At 35.8% G+C, this 24,342-nt stretch overlaps 3 protein-coding genes, 1 long non-coding RNA gene and 1 pseudogene across 5 annotated transcripts; 3 read left to right on the forward strand and 2 right to left on the reverse strand.

Moving 5' to 3' along the window:
* Positions 1 to 1,020: 1,020 nt before the first annotated feature.
* LOC120126968 lies at positions 1,021 to 2,555 on the forward strand. Of its 2 annotated transcripts, XR_005516493.1 has the most exons (3): positions 1,021 to 1,714; positions 2,070 to 2,163; positions 2,251 to 2,555. It is a non-coding gene; the product is annotated as an uncharacterized LOC120126968 (long non-coding RNA). The 2 variants fall into 2 exon arrangements; XR_005516492.1 differs by having other exon boundaries at positions 2,070 to 2,555.
* Positions 2,556 to 4,583: 2,028 nt separating this feature from the next.
* LOC120126763 (trihelix transcription factor ASIL1-like) lies at positions 4,584 to 5,713 on the forward strand. Its single transcript, XM_039144861.1, has one exon. The coding sequence runs from the start codon at positions 4,710 to 4,712 to the stop codon at positions 5,589 to 5,591; it is 882 nt and encodes a 293-aa protein (XP_039000792.1). The 5' UTR covers positions 4,584 to 4,709; the 3' UTR covers positions 5,592 to 5,713.
* A 3,891-nt stretch (positions 5,714 to 9,604) lies between these two features.
* On the reverse strand, positions 9,605 to 19,201 carry LOC120126863 (annotated as a pseudogene).
* LOC120127100 (chromatin modification-related protein EAF1 B-like) lies at positions 18,922 to 19,688 on the reverse strand. The gene is made up of 2 exons (XM_039145102.1): positions 19,482 to 19,688; positions 18,922 to 19,360 (listed from the first exon to the last, which is right to left on the reverse strand). The coding sequence occupies exons 1-2, from the start codon at positions 19,619 to 19,621 to the stop codon at positions 19,261 to 19,263; spliced, it is 240 nt and encodes a 79-aa protein (XP_039001033.1). The 5' UTR covers positions 19,622 to 19,688; the 3' UTR covers positions 18,922 to 19,260.
* Positions 19,689 to 22,312: 2,624 nt separating this feature from the next.
* On the forward strand, positions 22,313 to 24,213 carry LOC120127099 (cytochrome b5-like). Its single transcript, XM_039145101.1, has 3 exons — positions 22,313 to 22,483; positions 23,592 to 23,658; positions 23,750 to 24,213. Exons 1-3 carry the CDS (start codon positions 22,397 to 22,399, stop codon positions 24,007 to 24,009), a joined length of 414 nt encoding a protein of 137 aa, XP_039001032.1. The 5' UTR covers positions 22,313 to 22,396; the 3' UTR covers positions 24,010 to 24,213.
* Positions 24,214 to 24,342: the final 129 nt, after the last annotated feature.

The raw sequence follows: 24,342 nt of genomic DNA on the forward strand, positions 1-24,342 counted from the left end.
GATAAAATGATAGAGGGATGATGAGATAAATTTATCAACACTTAAAATGATAGAGAAGATGTCAAAAAACAACAATTTTGACGACCCCATTATATAAGGATGAAACTTTAAAAGTTTTAAAAGTTATTAGAAAATTGATGAAATGGGGGGGGAAAGAGAGGTGGGCATGACTCCAACATAAAAAAGAAAAAAAATTACATGTTCTATGTTTTTTAATTTTAATAATCTAGAATAAAAATATAATTAATTTATTGAATTTTTATTTTGATCATTATTTCTTAATAAATCAATCACTAATGTTGTTTTCATTTTAAAATGATTATTAATTACTAAAAAATTAATAAATAATGATAAAATTTAATATATAATAATTTTATTTATTAAAATTATATATTCTATCAATTTAATTTTAATTTAATAAATTTAATCTTTATCTAAAAAAATTAAACTTAAAAATATAAATGATTTCCTTTTCATTTTTATTTTAATTCTAAAATATTTAATAATTTAAATTCCGATAAAATGATCACATATTTCGCCAGTTCATTGATTAAAACTAATAAAAATATGGATGAGTTGTTGGGGAGGGGGGAAAACACTGGCTTCTAAGTTCTTATTTGTTAGCTTTTTTTTTTTTTTTGAAATATTATTTGTCAGCTTAGACAAGTGACATTGAACAGAAATTGTTCACAGATCCTACACGGCACTGTTGATCCTATAAAACATAGGCGGTCGCCGACAGTGGTAGTCTTTGTTCAGTTCCAGATATCGGACAAAGTCGCAAACAGAGCTTAAAGACGGTGAGTTCCCACTTTCCGATATAATCTTTGTCACCCCACTTCGTCGTTAACTGTAACCATAATATCCTTGGAAACGACGGCTCTTTTTTCCGACCCGCTTTGATCCGCACATCTTTAATCCCTTTGTTTACTTAACATCCAAGTTTCTACTTCATCTCCGTTGCTCAATAACTCAATTCCCTGCAAAATTCCAGGTTTCCCTCACTTTTTATTGAAATAACGACCTTTTTTGTTCCTTTTGATTTGCTCTACTTTTTCCTCTTTTAAGTTCTTCTGTTTTGGAATTTAATTTTTTCTATTTTGGAAGTTGAACTTGAAGTTCCTTTTTGTTATTGTATTTCTCATGGTGGGTTGTTGCTTTTCTTTTTTCCAGGGCTAATTCATTTACTAGTGTAGCTGAATTGCTCTGGGAATTTTGACCTCTTCATGGGCCTTAACCGGTCTTGTAAGATCTTTTCTTCATCTTACTATAGCTTGCTTCCTTCTATGTGGATCAACCTTGGGTTATTTTGCTTGGAAATTTTGTGATGTTTTTGGAATTCTCTTGCCTTGCCCTTGCTCTGGGTTTTTGGGTACCAAAATAGCAACCACTGCTGGCATAATCTGCTTATTCAATGGCCAAGGAGAAAAATATACTCTGTTCAAAATCTGGCTTTGAATACGTTCCCTTTCGACTCGGTTTCGATCAACTATAGAGAGTTGAAACCGAATGATGTAAAATTTGGCATCGGGGTCATTGGATTGGAAGGTGAAGCATGTTCTATTTCACTTTCAAGTCTGAAATTGCAAACTATGGTGGATAAAGATGGCATCCATTGGAAAGAGAACCATGAATCAAAAGCAGAAATCGTGAACTCAGAGGCGGCGGCGGACTGCTTTCGGTAATGGAAAATCTACTCCAGTATTGTTGTCTGGTAATTCCCCATCATCTGCAGTTGCAGGTGTCTCATGTTCTTCTTATATTATGCTGGTGAAACAAGAAGTGAGATTAAGGATAATTTCGGTCCAGTTAGTGAAATTGAAGACAATTTTCCTGCTAAGTTAAACACATCTCTTGTGAAATCTTTATACTGTAATATATATGTATATATGCATGTACGCTTGTGAATATATTCCGAATTGGTACTTTTAGCTTCAAGTAGCAACTTTTCATGTGAATTTTGCTTCAGGGAATCATTCGTTGAGTTGAAGTTTTCATTGCTTTTTTGAGTTCTGATATATTTTATTAGCATTACATGTGTGGTGACCTACGTGAACATGCTATTTCAGATGATAAAAGAACTCAAACTTGCACGGATGTCAGTGAGGCAACCCGGCATCTTGAAGCAACTTTTCATGTGAATTTTGCTTCAGGGCATCATTCGTTGAGTTGAAGTTTTCATTGCTTTTTGAGTTCTGATATTTTATTAGCATTACATGTGTGTTGACCTACGTGAACATGCTATTTCAGATGATAAAAGTACTCAACCTTGCACGGATGTCAGTGAGGCAACCCGGCATGGTTTAGAATTGAGCAGTGGAGAGGAAAAAGGTTCAACTTTTCTGAAAAAATCTATAGCTGCGACGACACTAATGAAATATTTGGGTTTATCAGAGATGAAGCGAATCAGATCAGAATGTTGGAACAAGCTCTTGAAGAAGAGAAAACTAAACATGCTGCTATATGCTTGGAGTTGGATAAAGAAAGGGCTGCAGCCGCTTCGGCTGCCGATGAAGCCATGGCGATGATTTTGCGTCTGCAAGAGGATAAGGCTTCTATAGAAATGGAAGCGAGGCAATATCAAAGGATGATGGAAGAAAATTTTGCTTATGATGACGAAGAGATGAACATTCTGAAAGAGATCCTTGATAGAATTATAAGATATTTAAAATATACTAGCTAATTTTTTTAAAATATAATATAACACTATTACTTTAATAAATAATTAATATAATTATAATATTTATTTCAATAAAATATACCAATATTAATATTTTTATTAATAGAATTATAAAAATATTTTAATATTTTAAAAATATAATATTTTTTATAAATAATATTATTTATTATATTTAATATTTGTAATAAATAATTAAAAAAATTATCAACTAGTTAAAAAGTGTTTAAACATCATCTTTCAAACATCGTAAAATGTTTTTTAAAAAATATTTTTCAGAATATATAATTTATTTTACCGAAAATTAAAATAAATGGATACTAAATATAGAGGGGAAGCTTCAATCAAAGAGATTGGTCCCTCCAATAAATGAATAACCGGAGCTACCTTTGGATCACAATGTGTATTCTATCAACTTTGATAATAGTTTCATGCTTCAATTTATTTTAAAAGAATCCTTTTTATATTTAATTTGTCAATTTTTATATTTTAAAAAATATATATTTAATATAAAACATTTAAAATAAAATTATTTATTATCTAAAATTATTGTTTGTTATTAACTTTAATTGATGTTAGCTAGATAATAGATTATAATTAACCTAAAAAATATTTTCATAAAAGTAAATTAATATGGAACAAAGAGAACTTTTATTCAAAAATGATATGTAACTATAAATTAAGTTAAATATTTATATTAGACTGTTTATACATATTAAATTTAGTTATACTAGATTTCTTCTTCATAATGTTAAATTGAGTTAATTTAATCAAATGTCCTCGAACTATAATATTGATTCTAAATTGATCCTTAAATTTTTTAATATTTCAATTTTATCCCTAAATTATGACTCATTCTAAATTAGTCCTTAAACTTTTGAAGATTCTAATTCCATCTCTAAATTATAACACCCTTTTAAACTTTTGAATATTTTAATTTCATTCCCAAATCTATCCAAATATGTAATTAGTTTCACTATAGTTTAAACTAAATTTTATTTTTTTCAAACATATAATAATATAACTTGTCATGACGATTCTATTAACAAGGGATGCAATTAGCATACATGTATAGTTTGGGATAAAATTGAAATGTTCAAAAAGTTTGGGGACCAATTTAGAAAGAAGGTCATAGTTTGAGGATGAAATTGATATGTTCAAAAGTTTGAGGACTAATTTAGAATGATGGCCGTATGAAATTGAAATATTTAAAAGTTTAGGGACCAATTTAAAATGAGGTTCATACTTTGAGAACATATGATACAACTAACTTTGTACATTTGAGACATTGAACTATTAAACTATTGAAAGTAGAAATTGAATCTAAATGATAAAATTAATAAATAAAAATCTATATTTTTTACATTAGTATATTAATAATGATATATATATATACACGATTGGATTCATATCCAACTCAATTTAAAATGACTCAAAGATTCAGATATAAATTTGATTTAAAAAATTGACTGGTCCTATATAAACCTAATTTAATTATGTTCAAATCAACAATGAACCAATTTAATGCTCGATTCAACCTGACTTATATTTGAATTTAAAAATTGACTAATCCGATATAGACCTAGTTTAATTATGTTCAAATCGACAATGAACCAATTTAATACTTAATTCAACCTGACTTATCATAGATTTGAGTTAAATCTGAATCATATCTGGTCTAACCTAAATCATATCTAAATAGAATACAATAATGATCCAAATCTGATTCGAACGGCTTGATTGTGGCCTCTAATTTTGACCCACTTTAGTATAAGTTGGGCCTCATTCTTTTTTATTTTCTGTCCAATTTTGGGCCTTACTTCAAGTGTAGAAGCAGAACAATATCTCCGGGATTGGGTCCATTAAGAAAAAAAAAATCAAAACAGAAAGTGGAAACATTATTACCCACCGATCTCCACTCACTCAACCGTCCACCACCACCGTCATAAACGCCCCGGCTCCCCAGTCCCGAACCCTTAATAATTCCTTCAAAAAGAGCTCTCCGAATTTTTGAACCCCCAGCGCCCAAACAATGTCTCATCCATCGCCAGCAGCTGACACGAGCGCCGCTAAGAAACCCCAGCCCCTTCCTTGGACTCACCAAGAAACCCTCAACCTAATCCAAGCCTACCAAGAGAAATGGTATTCTCTCCAGCGCGGCCAACTCAAGGCCAACCAATGGGAAGAAGTCGCCGCAACCGTCGCCACTCGTTGCGGACTCTTAGATGACCACGCCTCCAAAACCGCCCTCCAGTGCCGTCACAAGATGGAGAAACTCCGCCGCCGCTACCGGTCCGAACGCCAGGGCCTTGGTCCGGGATCACCCTGGCCTTATTACGACGCCATGGAAGCTCTGGAGCACGGGCCTTTGCTTATCTCGGGTCGACCATTGACTACCGTTGTTCCAACCAGAGAGAAACACTTTTATCCCGAAGATGGGCATGAAGATCGATATAACCACCATAACGACGAGGAAGAAGAAGAAGACGATGATGACGAGGACAAAGAAGAAGATTACTGCTTCAGTAAAAGCCGCAGTATCAATCACATTCTGCGTCGACCGACTGTTGTGAACCGTTTTCCGGGGCTTTTAAGCGGTGGGAAGAAAAAGGTCAGACCGGAAGAGCACGAGGATGGTGGTGTAGCAGTCGCGGGATTGGAGGAAGCAGGTAAAAGAGTGGGAATTGCCGTGGAAATAAGGAGATTTGCAGAGAGGTTTGAGAGGATGGAAAGGAAGAAGATGGAAATTATGCATGAAACTGAGAGGTTCAGAATGCAAATGGAGAACAAAAGGATCGAGATGATCCTTGATTCACAGAAGAAAGCTGTAGATATCATATCTGCCAGTTTCGGGTTAAACAAAAGAATGAAGGTGGAAGAAGATTTGGGTTCCTCCAGGATTCTTCAAGGTTGAAAAACCTGCAATTTCTTGTTCTATGCAGGTTCGGATTTTGTATAGATTTTTAGACGGTACTGACAAAATTTTTGAACTGCAATTGTTGAGATTTGCATCTATCATTATCATGATCCAGCTTTGAAACTCAAGTTCGTATGCTCATTGCACAATGTTGAATGGTAATACTAATTTAATAGCATCTTGTTGCTATTGCCATTAGTTCACTTATTTCTAGTGTAGGAAAGGAAATCATGTTTTCTTCTATTCTTGGCTTTCACCGAGGATTGATGTGCTTAAGGTGGTTCTCTCTGCCACAAAAACCACAGTTTTCACCAAAATCTTAACTTGATGGCTTTTGTTAGTTCAAAAATTGATATAATGCCAAGAGTGCTACTATAGACAGAAGCAAAGCATTGGTGCCATTTGGATGTGTTTGCAAGTTATCTGATTTGAAGAATCGAATCGTTATTGTTATAAAAAAAGGCAGTGAACCCCATTGGTTCTGACATTGATCTGCGTTAATGGATAAATCTATAGACTATATTTAAGCTTGGTGTTATTGGATGCTTGGACGGATCATATATAGAGATGAACATTTGTCGGATTTCAATCCGATCCGGATCGGTTTTTATCCGATCCGGTTTTTTCTCATAGAAAAAAACCGGTTTATAAAATAACCGGTTCGGTTTTTAACCGGTTTGGAGGGCCGGATATCCTAACCGGTGTAACCGGTTTCGGTTTTAAAAAAACCGGTTTTTTAAAAAACCGGTTATAAAAAAACCGATTTTAATATTCCAGATTACTCATAGGGAACCGATTCCCCCCCAAGGGGGTACCGATTCCTCACTGAATGGTTTGGCTCCGAGATTTCCAGAATGCTCGGAGGGAACCGATTCCCCCATAGGGGGTACCGATTCCCCCCTATTCAACGGTCGAAATATTTGAATTTTACACTTAGGGAACCGATTCCCTATGAGAGGGTACCGATTCCCCCACGCTCCAAGCATTTTTATTAAATGTTTTCACACTTAAACGGCTATATTATCTTCATTAATTATCATTAATGTTCAGAAGTGATTCAAGGTGTATTTAAGCAAGCTTAGAAGCCATTGATCAAAGACAATAAACATCAAACAACTAGAATCAAGAGAGAATCAAAGAGAAAGCATCAAACCTCAAGTTCGATAAATTTAAATACTTAATTGAAATACTTAATTAACTCAACATAATTAAAATACTTAAATACTTCCAAGTTTGATAAATTCAAATACTTAAAAACTTCCAAGTTCGATAAATTCAAATACTTAAAAACTTCAAGTTCGATAATTGAAACAAAGTTTACGATAATTGAAATAAAGTTATAAAATAAACTACATTGCCATCTCTTCTTCATCATCTTCGCCTTCTTCGTTTGGTGGTGATATGTTGCTTACGAGCCGCTCCATCCAAATAATCCTTTAAACAAATGCATACTTCCACCGACTCGGGACTTAGTCTTAATCTCCGTTGCGATATAACCCTGCCACTAACAGAAAAAGCGGATTCCGAAGCTACCGTAGAAGCTTGGACGGTTAGTAAATCACGGGCCATGGCGGCTAGAATCGGAAATCGTGCTTCCTTTTCTTTCCACCAAGCCAAAATATCCAAACTTTCAAACTCTTCAAATGTCATTTTTGATAGAAAATCGCATGACATATAATTTCCCAACTCGCTACTTGGGGTGGTAGTACGTGATCGTTTGGATTGGGAATTTATAAGAGTGTTAAAAAGATTCAAATTTATGTTACTTGGACGTCTACTAGATGATTCCGCATTCATTCTCATTTGATCGTGTATTACACTACTTGATCCGTATTTATTTAAATAAATTGCAAACATGTCTCGAAAACATTTGTTAAAATAATTTATTTGGTTTTGGACAAAGTTGGGTTCATCATCGGTTAGATTAAAAGCAAACGCAATTTGTTCAATTAGTGTTTCAACCCCACCAACATTTAACGTTGGGTTTAAAGCGGCGGCACAAGTAAAAATGGGAGGAATCTCCTTAAAATATTTTAAAAGTTTTTCCTTCATTGCAAAGCCAATTTCTTGAAAAACTTCGGTTTCAAAGTCATTTAGTCGGGTAGCCAACAAAAATATTTGATTAAGAACCAACGGGCTAGTAGGGTAATAAACACCGGATAAAAAAGTTGTTGCATTTTTAAAAACCTCAAGCAAATCGGTTATTTTGGCTATAATTTCCAACTCGAATCCGGATAAATGTTTGGGACATGACCCCTCTCGAAAAGCCGATCGTGAAATGTTTGCAATGTTTCCCTTTGCCTTAAGGCAGTATGCATCATCATCCAAGTTGAGTTCCAACGAGTTGGACAATCCAAATTAGGACCCAAAGCTTTTTATTAACGGACTTACAAAATCGTTTATAATCATTTAGTCTTTTGTTGTTGTTACAAAGAACCGATTTATCATTGTTTGAATTCTAATCTAATCGGCTCAATAACCTCCAAACCGGCTTGCACGGATAAATTAATTATGTGTGCAACGCAACGGGTATGAAAAAACGCACCGTCTAAAATCGGTGAAAGTAATATTTTCAATCTTGGAACCGCGTTTGTATTATTCGATGCATTATCAAAGGATATAGAAAAAACTTTATTTTCTAATTTATAAAGACAAATTACCCTTTTTAAAAGTGTAAATAAATTAACACCGGTATGCGGCTCACCGAATAATTCAAACGCGATTGTTCTTTTCATCATTTGCCAATTATTTTGATCTAACCAATGTGACGTAACGGCTAAAAAAGAATTTCCGGTATTATGAGGGGAACTCCAAACGTCACATGTAAGCGACACACCATAACGGTGTTCTTGGAATCCTAAAATCATTTTTTCTCTCGCTGTACGCCACATTTTTATAGCATCTCTTCTAAGGGTAGTACGACTTACTTGAGTATAACGTGGTTGCATTAGTTGTTGAATTGTTGTCGTGAAATCTTCATCATCAAAGTGGTCGAACGGCAATGCTTTTGTAATCACGAACTTTGTAAACGCTTCTCGTAATTTTTCGTTGTCGTAAATAAAAACACCACCTTGCGGTGTAAGATTCGATTGACTAGGATCCGATCTTGAGCGAAGTGCCTTGCATGATTTTGTCAAATGGTTCTTCAACGTTGTGTTTCCTTCCGATGCAAGAAACTTTAGACAAAGTTTACAACGCGCCCTCCTCGAGCCATTTGACATCTCACATAAATCGTAGTGATCCCAAATGTCTTTGTTTCGAGTGTGTTCGATCACTCTCACGACTTCAAGGTTTCCCCCGACGGAAGATTCAGCCGTGTTACTCATGATGAACAAAAAATTACAAAAGTAAGATTTGAGAGATGTTTAAGTGTGTGTAATAAGATTTGAGGAATTTGTAATCAACCAAATACATCCCCAACCTATTTATACATGTTTAGGGTGGTAAAATGGTAATTTTTTAAAGAAAAAAACGGTCAAAAACGGTCACAAACCCCCCCCCCAACGGCTATATTAACGGCTAGTTTTTTAAACCCAGACCGGTTTTTTTTCGGATAAAAACCGGTTTTTAACCGGTTTTTTATCCGGTAAAAAAACCGGTCTAGGTTTTTTTCTCCAAACCGGTTAAAATAACCGGTTTAAAAAAATCCGATCCGGTTAAAAAAAACCGGTTTTTCCCAAAACCGGTTTCGGATATTTTTTTCGGATATTCGGATATTCGGATTTTTTGTGCACCCCTAATCATATATGGAGAATCATTGGTGTAGGAAAAAGTAATAAATAACTCTATATCCACTAACGTTATGTTTTATTGGATAAGGGATGTGATACAATAGAAGTAACTAAAACAGGAAATATACCTTAATAACTCAAAAGTTCTGCACTTGATTGATTCAAGTTCACTTGAACAAAGAAAAAAAAACTTAAGCACATATTAGGGCTAACGATTTACCTAGAACTTAAAAGTAAGAAACAGAGTCCTGTGATTAGTGATTTTAGTAAGGCCCAGAACTGATTGGAAATTGAATGGGGATTGCAGCAGTTAAAAGATTGTCGTATTATGAAAATTTGAAGACTGTTCACAAATTACAAATTAATGATCGGGTGGGCACGGCCATGGTAGTCATTCTAATAACAGTGACCAGTAAACCTCAATAATATTCAGAAAATTCCCAAGTCTTTTTGCCCATAACGCTGATTGATAGATACCCCATTTGATCTCAAAGAATAATAAAGACAGGCACCAATCTACTGGGGCAAAAAGTACGAAACCATGGAAAAGGAGGGGAAGTAACAAGAAAAGGGAGACGCGACCTTTGTACAAATACCACTATAAGCAGAAAAGGACTTTCCACTAGAACCCAAAAAGGACTTTCTAACCTGCAAATAAGCAGACCCACCTCTTTCCTCGTTACAATGCCGTAATGGAATAACCAGCTTCATCTGCAAAAAAAATCACAGCCTGATTAGTCCCAACTCTCTGTTTAAGTTGAAAGAAAATTTAGATACCAAAGAAATAAACAAAAAGGAAAAAGTAAAGGAAACAAATTCTACACCATCGAAAAAGTAAAGACGGACACGCACCCACAGATAGCCAGAAGTAAAAAATAGCTATCCATAAATAATTTGAGATTCGAGCATTCAACCAAGAGAGGGTATGATGGGACTTGGGATGGAAATTGTCAGGGAGAAACTTTAACAAGCCAATTATGCAAAAACAATGTGGCAGAGAGGGACATCATTTATCTCATTCCAATATAAGCTGTAAGATAAATCTACATGTTTAGTTTTTCCTAGTTCAACAACCTAACATATAATAACACCATATCAGACCTGCCTAAATCTGTAAAAGTTAGTACCTGTACACTGATGTTACAAGGGCAAGCAAACCCGACCCTGGCAGGACCCATGGCTGTTGGAACTGCTCCAACCACTAATTGCTTCATTCCAGCTTAGAATTAGAAGGCCCGTGATACAAGTTGCCCTGTACTGCTGGGAGACGCAGACTGCTGTTGTGACTGCTGCAATAGCAGCTGTTGTGTGGGTGAACTATGATGATCTTGATGCACTTGCCGGTAATTTTGTTGTGATGACGGCGGTGTGGGAGATTGTTGTATCTGTGGCTGTTGTGGCCACTGTGCCCCAGCATTAGTCCCCACTGGAGGGTAGGTCACTTGAGAATTGTCTCTTCCCTAACCCTTGGCTGACAGTAGGTACTGGGTCACTACAAGATGAATCTGGAAGAAACGGCCTCCCTATGGATCCCACTTGAGTGGCTACATTTCGCATACCCGGATTATACACTGGTTCTGAACTTCTGATGATTTCCCATGAGAACCAACAGAAGGAGAAACAACCAAAGCTGTGTTGTCAGCTGAATCAAATGCCGTCCAAGGCATTGCCATGTATGAAGGTGGTACCCATCTTTGAAGCACTACTCATGGGCTGTTGGTCAGCTTGAGATTTGCTGGAAGGATAAGAATTCCCTTGTCGATTCTGTTGAATCGTCCTTTCAACAGTAGGTTGGCTTTGACTAACCTGCTTATTGTGTGACTGTGACTGTAGCTGTGAGTGCTGGTGGTTTGGACCCATAGAAGCTGGCAGGACAGATTGATGCAGAGCTGATGGTGTATGACCAGAAGGAACTGTGGAAACCTGAACTTGAGAACTATTATCAGAATGGGCAGCCATTTGCAGGAGATGCTTTGTAGAAGGGAAAACTGCCCCAGACAGTAGCTTTTGCTGGGGCTGGGAATGATTCAAAAATTGATCAGAAACTAGTGGTTTAGATGGTTGGACAGGGCTCACAACAGATCCAGAATACAATCCCTGGCCTGGCATTAAGTGCATCATCTGCCCTCCTTGCTCGGCAGCTTGGTTGCTAAAGGCCATGCTAAGGACATTCAGAGGAGCAGGATTGATAACTCCGTAAAAAGGTCATATTTGAGACCTTTTCACTTAAGTTATTGACTGTCTAAGAGCTCATATAAGATCATATAGATGCATTTAGGAGCATATAGTTGCATGTGGTGAAATTCTATTTGCCGAGGCATTTTATTTTGTAATCAGTGATGTTTATGGGGAAGGTGTTTTGTTTGATGATGTGCAGGATTTGGGAGCAAAGATAAGCAAAAGAGAATTGCCATGACATGATGAGACTACTGAGCAAAATGCGATTGCCGCGACAACTCAGACGGCATTTCTGGGCAGAAAAAGTCAAAGAAGATATTTTTAGTAAGAGTCAGCTGTCATTGACCATGCGTGATTTCTGCAATCAGCCGTAAAGGAGAGGCTCATTACCATCTATGCACCATCTTTTACATAAAAGGAATGAACTTTAGGGTACTAGGGTAATTTTATCACAAAACCCTAAGTTTATTTTCTCCCTATAAATAGAAGATGAGGCCACAATGAAAAAGGGGGACTTTGAGACTTTTACATAGCCGCCAAGAGCCTAAAAATTCGGGGGGAAATCTCTCTTTTGTCGTGTCAATCGTTTTTTCCGTGGCATTCCTCCGTTGACAAGCTAGAGGGAGTGGCGAACTAGGCGTCCGAGAGAAACTAGATTGCTGGGACAGTTCGTGGTGATCGAGGGAAACTCCGTCAGTGCACGTCGAAGGCTTTTCCTCCTTCCCTTTGCTCTTTGCTTTCATATTTTATCATTTGGGTTGTAAGAAACGGATTAACTTGCTTTGTGCTTGCTTATTTCAAATCCCACCATGAACTAATCCTATTTGGTGGGAGTTTATTTTGGATATTTAAGATTTGCTTTAATGAATGGTTGTTTTTCTATGTTATAATCTGTTTTGTTTATGGATCTTAATGCCTTAAGGTTGTAGGAGCTATGAAAGTAGTCATTCCTTAGGTGATTACTTAGTGTTCGAGAGAATGTCTAAGTAGTAAATCCTTAGTGTTCGAGAGAAACTAGGGAGGAACCACATAAGCAAAGGGTTATAGATATTAACTAGGCCTAATCCACCTTAGAGATAAGGTTAGGATTTCATTCGACTAAAAGGAGTTGTGCATGAACAATAGGTTAGATGTTAATACTGCAGCAAAAAAATATTGCCGAGACATATCCTGTTATCTGGACCAATAGGACCACTGCAGGGGTTTACGCCAACCGGTTTTGCCAAGGCATCTTCAATCTGTCGAGTCCCTTACTAGAGATAGCATAGGGCACCCTAATAGACTCTGTCGGGCAGATAAGACATAGAAACAAGATCATTATGAGAAGTAGACATATATTTTCCTAAGTGACTCCTATCACTCATTCCCATAGTAGCTTATCGTGTGAGGAGTTTAAAGTCCTGAAAATCAAATCCAATATTTACATTTTGTTTTGCCTTTACATTTTCAATTGATTTCACTACACTCAATTTACTTTTGCCAAGACATTTTTATCCATTTTGCCACAGCATCTCCATTTACTGCCACATTACATTATATCATCATTCCATTCCCACCTACATCTATTTCGTTTTGTCATAGCATTCTCATTTGTAAATATCATTAACTATACTTGGTTACTTTAGAATAGTGCATAAACTTTACTCAAGATCTCTCCAATCCCTGTGGATATGATACTCACTCATCACTTTATTACTTGTTCGATTGTGTATACTTGCACATATATCCCACACCCATATATAGTAGTCATAAATTGCAGACAAGTTTTTGGCGCCGTTGCCGGAGATTGGCAATTGACGATGTTGAGTTTAGTTGTTGTACCGTTTTATTTCTTTTCTTTGTACATAATTACTTGTTTTTGTGTTTACCTTTCTCAGGTGTTACGTTGTCGCATGACCCGTAAAAGACCCAAAGAACCATTATTTCATATTGAACCTGAGGCTCATGTTGTTCAAAATCAGGTGAAGGATCCTGTAGTTCTAAATGCCACGACAATTCCAAATGCTGAGAATGCTGCCCGACCACGAACTATTAGAGATCACTTAGCTCCCACCTTGGACGACTTAAAACCTGCTATTGTAACTCCCAAGATTCAGTTAACCCAATTCGAGCTCAAACAGGTTATGTTCGATAAGTTGGACTTGATTGGACAATTTGGTGGTGTTCCTCATGAGGATGGTAGACAACATGTTCGGGCATTTTTGGAGGTCTGTGACTCTTTTCGACAACAAGGTGTGCATGAAGATGTGCTGAAATTGAAGTTATTTCCATATTCTTTGAAAGATCACTCCAGAACATGGCTCAATGGATTACCTTCCGGCTCGATAAGATCTTGGGCTGACTTGTGCAAAAAAATTTGCTACGGCATAATCAACCCAATATGAACAACCATCTTAGAAATGCCATAGCATCTTTTCACCAAGGCGATGAAGAGTATATGTACGAGTGCTGGGATCGATACAAAAGTTTACATGGGTTAATAATTACATCAGAGCTAAGACAACTCTAAAACACATTCTCACCAGACCATTAAAGAACAGGTAAAGGGAAGAAAAGTACCTTAGGTGTTTTGGCTTTTCTACCCTTGTCACAACCATGAATCAATCTAATGATTTTGCTGGAATTAGACATGTTACTCATTTGGGACCCTACTGGTGAAGGGATAGATCCACTTTGAGTGCTATCAAAAGTGCTATCTAGTTGTTGCTTCATTATCTTCAACCTCTTGGCTTTATGTTGCCCATGTAAACCTAATAAAAAAGATAATTTATAGGGTAAAGGATGAAGAATATGAAATAAAATAGACATCCAACCATGTAATCAATGACTAAATAAAATAAGAGAAAAAAGTTACCATTGGTTCCATTAGAATCAAAATGAGAACTCTCAGGTCTCCTTTTAGAATAATTTCCCTGCATAAGAAATGTTATCTTCTTAAGATAAAGTTGATTCCGCATACAAATCTTATGAGTTTAAACATCCTCATATCTATCATAGGGAGCAGGATGTCAATCTGGACCGTCTACTAATCTGATAAAAAACAGAAAATACTAAAACGACCTTAAAGATTTAAAAGTTTTCTCAATCAAGAACACTAAACAATCCAAATTCAGAAATTAACTTAAGAACTCCAAATATATTTAAAAAAAAGAATCTCGAGCTAGGTAAAATTACACGTTTATAAGTAAGATACACAAGAACATAGAAATGGTAATTAGTCATCCAAAACAGAAGAAATTAAAATTCTCAACTATAAAATGAATATACTGTTACATTAAAGAGAGAGAAAATGATGAAACAAGAGAATTCATTTAAATCAAGACAAGATTAGCAACTTAGCATGGTGAAGATAACAAATTACCGGTTCATTATGAGTAGATTCCAGCTTCCATCTCTCATCATATGCAGAACCCTACCAGAAACACCATTCATGACCTTTACAAACAAAGGCAAATAACGGAACAATTCCAAAAGGAACAAACCCAGTGTCAATTGAAATAGAAGAATTCTGCGAACAAGATTCTTGGTTTTTTCGTCTTTTTAGGCTTTGTTGATGGTTCTTCACGGTTATATGGTAGCTGCCTTTCAAAGTCCCCTGCTGATTCAACTTCCATGTTTTTCTGGATCTGGAATCCTCCATTCAAAGTACTCTGATCATCCGGAAAAGAACTAGTATCTTCACTAGAAGCATTTGTTTTTGTTGGAGCCTGTAAACCCCCAGCAGCAGCAGCAACACAGCTAAAAGAACCTAAAAAACTCTGCCTGGAACCAGTACGCACACATTTCATTGGAATTGGGCCGACATTTAGACCACTAGAGGGCCTTTTACCTATCAAGGCTGATTGTTGAGCACAGTTCCCATAAGGCAATTCGGCACCTACTTCATATGATCTTGCAGGATATGATTTCAAAATTTTCAATGAGTTCATCCGCCTCTTCTGGTTCAGTTTTGATGATTTGCAACCTTCAAAGGCCCCAGGCAAAAGATGCACACTTGTTTCTCCTTCATCCTCATCATACACAAAGTCACCATATCCAAACTCTGAATTGAAGAAGTCATAAGGATCAAAAGACTATTCAACAACTAAGAAAATCAAAACAAAAGAAGTGTAGTGATTACCAGCTCCAGCATCATAAACAGATGTTTCAACCTCCTCTTGCACATTACTCTCAATTTTCTGGGGCAAAAATTTAATAATAAACAAGATTGAGAAGTAAAGTTCCAGCAGCTGCACTCAGGTATATATATTTTCCATGGTGACTTTACTGATGTATTTTCATATGAATTACACAAGTCCAGTAAACTATTCTTCAGATGTTCATAAAAATACACAGGATGCAAAAGAAGCATGTCTAAACTCATTAAAGGACCTACATTTACCTCCGACTGCACCAAATAAGATTCAATAGACCTTCTGTAGGTTTCCATAGCACCTGAAGGAACTGCATAGAAGAGGCTTTCCTGAAATAAAGTACATAAAAAGTTTGAGCATAAAATGTAAATATAATGAAACTATTTCCAAAAGGTTAAAACTCCAGAGTCCAGAATTGAGCATGCATATTAAACAGATACAGCCTGCGATTTAGCAAAAAGCCAAAAATAATGTGCTAATAAACTTGAAAAGCTAAGAAAATAAGGCATACTTCAGTTAGGAGTTCATCCCAAGAGCTGTCAATAATGCCCGGGTCAGATATCCTGTCAGGAGTTGCTGCTGCATCAGCTTGACGTGATGGAACAGAGGAACTGTTATATTTTAAAAATCTAAGAGCATATGACCGAATAGCAAGTTCATGGTCATTTCCAGGGTGCGCATCCTCCTTATTTGTACTCTTCTCCATAACATCATGCACAAAAAGGTGAGACACAAGGCAAAATAGTTCAAGGATCTAATACAACTAGAACATGAAAATTAAGTATTAAGCAGTTTTGCAAGAGAAAGGAACTGAAGATCAGGAAAACAAGCCCAAACAGCTCCATAGCTATCAATCAATTCCAAATATTTAAGAAAGCTTGATCTGAAATTCGAAGGCCATATGCATTTACAATTAAATATTAACTTATCCCCCAGATCCTATAAACTCAATCATCAAATACCCCCAGCAATCCAACACACTTAAAAGAAGATAGAGACAAAATTTAATGGAAATAAAAATTAAGATCCAAAAATATTATAATTAAAGAAGACCAAAATCGATTTAAATACCAAAGTTCTCAGTAAACTCTTCTCTACATTTTTTAAGTGAGTCAATTCTTCCAGATCAAGTAAAACTTCTCACACAGCAACTGAAAGATACCATGTACCAAAGAACAGACCATATAAGCAGATAACCAACGTGCAAAAAAACAGTAAATGAATTTGAAGATTTAGAAGCAACTACCACCAAGATTTAATAAGAAAATTAAATATTATATATATAATCATCAATGTCAGCACGTATAAGGACATGGATAAAATGATTAAAATTATAGACCAATAGAGGTCCATCAACATTTTTTTTATAGAAATAGGAGGCCTCATTAAAAACCTCCCTCATAGTACCATATCAAGTTCTGCATTGTTCTTGAGAAATTCATCAGCCTCCACTGAATCATAGCCATAAATTTTTGGACCAAGATTTACATCCTTTCTCTTTAGAAGGACTTCTGCTGAATGCCAGAAGTCCATGACAGCATTAGCTAGGATTAAAGCTACTTTTCTGAGTTTCCGATAATGGTTTTGTCCTTCATGTTTCAATTTTAAAGTAAAAGCAACACGGCGACAAATTTGAGAAGCAGCAGTCATCTTCCAAAGACGCTCCTAAAAGCACATAAAGCAAAAAAAAAGGACGCTTAAAGACAAAATTTCCAGTTTTGTTCTCTGGTCAACTGCAAATACATTTACACTAATTAAGTAAAGCTAACACTAAATAGTACCTGAGCAAAATCATTTGCTAACCATGCCATTTCCTCAAGGACAAAGTCCCAGTGAGAATTTTGGCGTTTTTCCATGGATAAGCTACCAACAGATAACTCTGCAATCCTTTTCCTCTTAGCCTGTTTACCATAATGCCAGACCATTTAAGCTTTTTGAAGTCAAAATAAAATAGATCAAAGTTAAGAAATCGACAATCTTATGCATATCCAGAAAAAAGACAGACACCACCTCTCTCATATGTGCCTCTTCCATAATGGAATCCTCTTGTGCCTTGTTCACCACTTTCACATGATTATCCAAACTAGCTTGAGTATCAGCAATAGCATTAGAGGTTATTCCTAACACAGTAGTCTCAGGAATCTCATAAAGAGTGTTGCCTGTTGTATCTTGAGGCTAATTAGTAGAAAGTTTTCCTTGTTGGATTTAGATTTATCACCTGGCATCACACTAACTTTCCTTTCAGCTACTAACTTTCCTTTCAGCTATTGAGAAAGTATGATTACTTCGTTGTGCCTCATTTTGCAATTCACATCTAATTTCTTCCTCCACCTTGACAATAGAATCATTCAGAGAGTGATTTTGATTCACAGGTCTACAAGTATAAAGAACAACATCACTGTTATCAACATCCTTGATTTCATTGTTCTCTTTTGCCATTTCACCAACTGCTAGGTTTAGCGACTCCTCTTTTTCAAAAGTTTTTTCCATGAGCTTTTCATTTGAATCAAAATTTTCTGGATTAGTACACATATCATTATCCTTATTTACATCTTAGCTTAAGCAGTTTTGAATGCAAGGGGACACTGAATCTAATCCCTTAGTCCCTACTGCCACACTGCTATTTTGCAATTCATTTGGCATATTTTCCCTATCTCTATTGGCATTACCAAACCTATTTAACTGATTATAACTAGTTTCATTTTCAGCTTGTGTTGCACCTTTTACGAGTGGAACATCAAGACCGGTTGAAACTATCTGCTCCTTCCCTGTCACAAGATCAGGTTCCATAGGAATCAAGTTAACTGCAGATTTATCAGCCTCCACTTGAGAAGGTTCTTATGGAGGTCATCGATCAAGCTTGTGGAAACTGTAACAACAACCTTGCTTTAGAATATATCACTTTTTGATTGATTAATTGTTTCTTCTGGAGCCTGGACTCCATCCAACTCCATACTAAACTGATTATCATAAGCTATCATGAGCAGGGTATGTTCTTTCCATGTTGGTTAATTGCATCAGATGTCAGAGACTTCACATCCTTTGATGCTACATGAGCAGGTAAAGAAGGACCATGACCACCTCGACCCTGAACAATATCGTTTGGACTTGACCGCACTCCATCTTGATTTAATTTGGACCTATTCCTTCAAGCATATGGGCGAAAATAGCAGAATCTTCTGATTGTTTGGTATTGCAGGCACTATCCATCCGAGAAGATTGCTCAGATGGAACAAAGGTATTCCTCTTAAGAGGATGCATAGACTTCTTTTCATCTTCAGGCAACCCATTTTCACCAGCAAAAAGTGAGAGATTGTCTGCACTATTGGTTTCACAAACTTGAGGAATCCCTGGTCTTAGACTACTCTCTATGGAATCACCATGAGGTGAGGCAGTGAGTGCAAAACTATCTTTCGCATCACTGTAACAATTATGGACAGGGAAGCGTTAACTGATGCTTCAATTCAATTCAGAACCATAGTACAGTAACACACAACAACAGTAACTAAATGTTCTGCTTGCTGATCAGTGAGAGAAGTATTCCGGACACTAACTGACACTGCATTGCCAAATTTAAAATCCAAGGGATTGCAACCCTGGCAGCATTATGCTTTATGATGAATATTAATTATACAACTCAAGATAGGAATAGGAGATAAAAGTGCATACTTTCTCAGGAAGCTCTAGTTCCCTTCCCCTCTCCTCACGAACATCATACTCCTGCCTGTTATAGACAAAAGTGAAAAAAATGAAAGAAAATGAGTTTTCTTGTACTTAGGAATGTGAACCAAGTGCATCATTCTTGAATATCAGAGGAGTGTAGTGAAGTGGAACATAAGTATCACCTAAGCTTTGCTTGAGCCTTCTCAATAGCTGCTCTACGCGGTGAGATCTTGACACCAACGCCAACTCTGCCGTCAACAACCTCTCCCATAAAATCAACCTCAGCATTTAAAATTTCAGATCCTGAATTACATACATGCATCCCTACCTAAAATTTACAGGCTGACCCCTCCAATTGAAGAAAAAAACACTAGTAAACACCTACATAAGATATTTGGAGGGGGTAAAGAATCAGAAAAATAACTAGACTGCTAAGTAAATAGAGACTACTCAAATGATAAAATTGAAATACAATAATTATTTCCCATTTGTTGCAATGGAGACACCTTTGTAACCACATAAAATATGAATTTTATTAATTCACTTAAGGTTCAAGTTTGTAACAGTTCAGAATCACACAACTGATCACAAACTGATAATTCACTTAAGATAATAAAAAAAAGGAACCTTTCCAGAAGCAAAAATATTCCAAAATCAACACCAAAAAAATAAGGTAGAAACTCCAAACAAATGGATATAATACATGAAACAGAAGAACTATGCCTGAGTGTATACGCTGTTTACCATAAGAAGGATCACTGTGGAAAGACTTTTCCTGGAAAAGAACAAAATGTATGATATAATAACTTCCACTGGAATAGGACCAGCAATGTTATTCCAAATGAGTGACTTTCTGGCAAGTTAAGGAACTAATACTTTATTTCTATTCTCTCTTAGTTGTCACCTGTCGGATGCGGCAAAAAGGGGTCACATAAAATAGGTCATAGATAAAACAATGATGCATATTGCTCACTCTTAATTTCCCACTATTGCACAGTAGTTTCAAAGCAACTGAATATAATCAAATTCTCTCAAAAGCAATTAAAGTTCAATGAACACCTAGTATCTATGAAAAATTGAGAAATGTAATAATAAACTTGCATAGGGAGAGAGGTTGACAATAAGTTTTGGGCAGTTAAATAGCCCCACAATGAAATGCATACCTGCCACTAAATAGAAAACTGAACTCAAAGCTGAATTACACTAAAGATTTTATCACTGGCACACAATAAGTGTATGCATATGCATAATAAAATGATAGCATGTAAAGAAGTTGAAAATTCAGTAACTAAACATTATAATGTAGAGACTGGTGAGCCTCCCATACATTTTAACTTAGTATTAGAAGACCACTTACCACGTAAATCCATCAGCACTCAATCGAAATGCGTATGACATACCACAAAGAAACAAATGGAAACCCTAAATGTATTAAATCAAAGAAAATGTGCCCTGATCTCAATTTTAAACACTACTAAAATTAGAGGGTTTCCAAAACAAAATTTTAGCGCGAAAATAACCTGAACCTGGATACTGAGTCCAATAATGGGCAGCTAGGGCAAAGCACCAGGGAACATCGGAAACGTTCCCGCTCCTTTTAACACTCTCGTGACCTCTTTATCTCTCTCATATCTTTTGAAGCTTCGAGCCCTCCTTCAACGTCTTGAACTCAATCAAAACGACATGAGTTGACCCGAAATTACGACACCTCCCTGCAATTGCCAGCCATGACCATGAGCACGTGGCCGAGTCCCTCTCTATTAATACCTTTGTGTAAGTTTTTTCTTCTTCCGTTTTCGCTCTCAAGAGAAAGATAAAATGGCGGGTTTTTTTTTCAGTGAATAATGGGCCTGGCTTTTACATTATTAAGGAAGACGACGAGGATAAAAGGCCTTTGATTGTTCTTTCGTTCATTTGGGCTTTTTAGTTACTTTGATGATTTGTTTATTTACAATTATGAATTTACCATTATTTTTCAAAAATATTTTAAAGTAAAATTATTTATTTTATTAGATTAATTAAAGTTTAATTTTTTTATTATTTATTTATTATAAGGATGATTATTTGACCGATTATAATTGATTTTGATCCGACTAGATTTGATAGAGTTAATTTTTTTATTATTTTTATTATTTTTATATATGGACAAAAAAGGAGAAAGGGCACTTTTGAAATACCATGTAAAGAAGGGGCTCAAAATTGCATATTTACCAAGAATTTTGGAAGCGTAAAATATAATTTATTAATGTAAGGTTAATAAATAGTAGAAATCGGTTATAACAAAAAAATATTATCAATAACGTAATTTTTTAGGTTAGATGGTGTAACATTTTAGGTTAAACTGAAAATATTATATTTTCTTATAAGTTTTTCGATTGTAATTGAAAATGTTATAAATTTATATTTTTATATATATTTTTTGTTTATAAACCTTAAAATCACTGTGATATAACATTATAAGGTTAACATGATAATATTCAAATTAAAAATCACCTTAATTAGTCGCTGCTCAACAAAATCATCCCAAAGTCCAAGCGAAAACCTTGAAAATTGTAAAACAGGAAAGGTGGGATTGGTGATTGACTCAAGCACCTCATCCTCAATCCTCAACAAACCCCCCACGGACCCATCAAAGTCGTTTTTTAAATATAAGTCATTAAATTATACTTAATTAATAATTTTAATTATTGAAATTTGAAATTTTAGAAAATAATCATTAACATTTCAAAAAAAATAATTAAAATTTCAAAAAATAGAAAATAATCATTAAATTTAGTATGATAAATTTAATGATCATTTTGTAACTTTTAAAGGATAAGTGACCAAAAGGATCATTTTAGTATAGTTAAGTGACCACTGATGTACTTTATCCTTTTTGTTTTCCACGATGGCTCACATTGTCCTTACCAACCAAACCTACTCTATTGTTTCCTTTACTTTATTAGTTTTTCCTTTTTTATTATTCAATCCTACAGCTGACAGCACACACAGTTTATGCCAACCATAAGACAAAGATAATTAATTCTGGGTTTAGTGTGATCAGCAAATTTGTGCTCTTCTTCATCTTCTTCTTCATACAAGCAAAAAAGAAGGGGGAATGGATGGGGAAAGAAAGGTCTACACTTTGGCTGAGGTTTCTCAACACAATCATGCTAAAGACTGTTGGCTTGTCATTGAGGGAAAGGTGAACACTTCTTTTATTCAGTAGATATTTCATTGATAACCTTATTTGATTGATAGGTGTTTTGTCTGTTTGAAATTTGATTTGATTCTGATCATAAGAAACTTTTGAATTTCAATAGATGGATCTCTCTTAGAGGCTGACAGCTTATATTCACTGCATATTTGACTGAAAGATCCCCCCCCCATTTGTGGATTATTTGTCAGATTCAAAACAATCATCTTCAGTATCAAAACCAATCTTTTGCTTAGATCTCTCACTGTTTTTCGATCCTTTTGACTGCCGGAGCTGCATGCAAGAATAGGCCCTTTGCTATTCAGTTCCTTGGATTTGCTTACTTATTAGCTTAATATGGGATTGTTGGTTGTTGATCACACCGTTGCCATTAGATTTTATTTCACCCTTAAATGCACTGTATTTTTATGAATTCCCATGATGGACTCTATTCGTTGTTGGTAATAAATTTCATTAGGAGAGCCTGGAAGTTGTGTGTATTACCCATCGATTGGCAGAGTACTTGTTGTCCTTGGCATATGAACGTTTCTGTTCGGGTTCCTTAGTTTTTCGCTTAATCCAGACGAGTGGTTTTGGTCATTGATATGCTGCTTCACTGCCATTAGATTTAGTTTTCCCTTAAATGCAACAAGTAATATGCAAGTTGAGGGATAGTCGTGTGTATTTTCCCACAATTTGCAGAGTACTTGTTGCTCATGGACATGTAAGAATATTTTCATCATCGATCTGCCTTTTTTGTTCCATTTCTTTGAGGGCTTAAAAATTGGCTTTGGTGTTTTAGGTGTCTGACATCTTTTTATTGATGATTAAGTTGGAGAATATGAGAATCGCAGTAATGATAATATTCACCCCTTGCAGTATCGTATTTGTTAGTAGATGTGTTTTGGATGAGAATGACGTGGAAAATTTGTGTATATTGTCTCCATTCTGTGCTTGTGGTAACATGAAGCACTGTTCAACTTCAGATATCAATATTACCATTAATGTGATTGCTAAGTCCTATTCTAGAGTCAGCTATATGCATTTATCTGGGTCGAGCATCATGCTTTACATTTGCATTTATCTCATAAAAACTCCGTATCTTATATTTGAACAGGTATACAATGTGACCAAATTCTTGGAAGACCATCCCGGTGGTGATGATGTCTTGCTGTCTTCCACAGGTACAACATATGTCCACAAATTTTCTACTTGTTTTGTGTAATCTGATGTCGGAGACATCTTAAACAGTTGGTTTGATGTATGGTTGGGCAGGGAAGGATGCAAGTGATGATTTCGAGGATGTTGGTCATAGTAGCAGTGCTCGAGCAATGATGGATGAGTTTTACGTGGGTGACATTGATACATCAACCATCCCCTCTAAGACAAAGTACACTCCTCCCAAGCAGCCTCACTACGACCAAGACAAGACCTCAGAATTTGTTGTAAAGCTTCTGCTATTCCTCGTTCCCCTGCTAATCTTGGGGTTGGCCTTCGGTGTCCGCTTCTATACCAAAGCACCAGCTTCGTCTTAAGCATCGAGACCCCGAAAATGAATTCAAACAGGCTTCACTATAAAACTTTTATGTTGGTTTAAATTTGTTTGAACTTTCACATACTGTGGGATGGTTAATGGTTGGATATTATTATTCAAACATTTGTTTCCATGCAGCTGAAGCTTTGATTCGTCCCGGATTGTGATAATTTGATATTTGTCTTTTCTCCTTGTGTTTGTTCAATTTCTCTCTTTTCTATGGCCAGTTTTTGACATGAATGCTCATTCATCATGCTAATGACAAGAATGTCTGCAAATGAACATTTTTTTTTACATACAGTAAATTCTGCAGGAAAATTCTATACTATATCCG

Source organism: Hibiscus syriacus, unplaced genomic scaffold, assembly GCF_006381635.1.
Source record: "Hibiscus syriacus cultivar Baekdansim isolate YM2019G1 unplaced genomic scaffold, ASM638163v2 tig00110462_pilon, whole genome shotgun sequence".
NCBI classification, from domain to species: domain Eukaryota; kingdom Viridiplantae; phylum Streptophyta; class Magnoliopsida; order Malvales; family Malvaceae; genus Hibiscus; species Hibiscus syriacus.

Coding starts and splice junctions, on each gene's coding strand:
- LOC120126763 (XM_039144861.1), top strand. CDS start 4,710: ATGTCTCATCCATCGCCAGCAGCTGACACGAGCGCCGCTAAGAAACCC.
- LOC120127100 (XM_039145102.1), bottom strand. CDS start 19,621: ATGCATGTATGTAATTCAGGATCTGAAATTTTAAATGCTGAGGTTGAT. Junction 19,361..19,481: donor AAGGCTCAAGCAAAGCTTAG/GTGATACTTATG, acceptor TGTCTATAACAG/GCAGGAGTATGATGTTCGTG.
- LOC120127099 (XM_039145101.1), top strand. CDS start 22,397: ATGGATGGGGAAAGAAAGGTCTACACTTTGGCTGAGGTTTCTCAACAC. Junction 22,484..23,591: donor GGCTTGTCATTGAGGGAAAG/GTGAACACTTCT, acceptor ATATTTGAACAG/GTATACAATGTGACCAAATT. Junction 23,659..23,749: donor TGTCTTGCTGTCTTCCACAG/GTACAACATATG, acceptor ATGGTTGGGCAG/GGAAGGATGCAAGTGATGAT.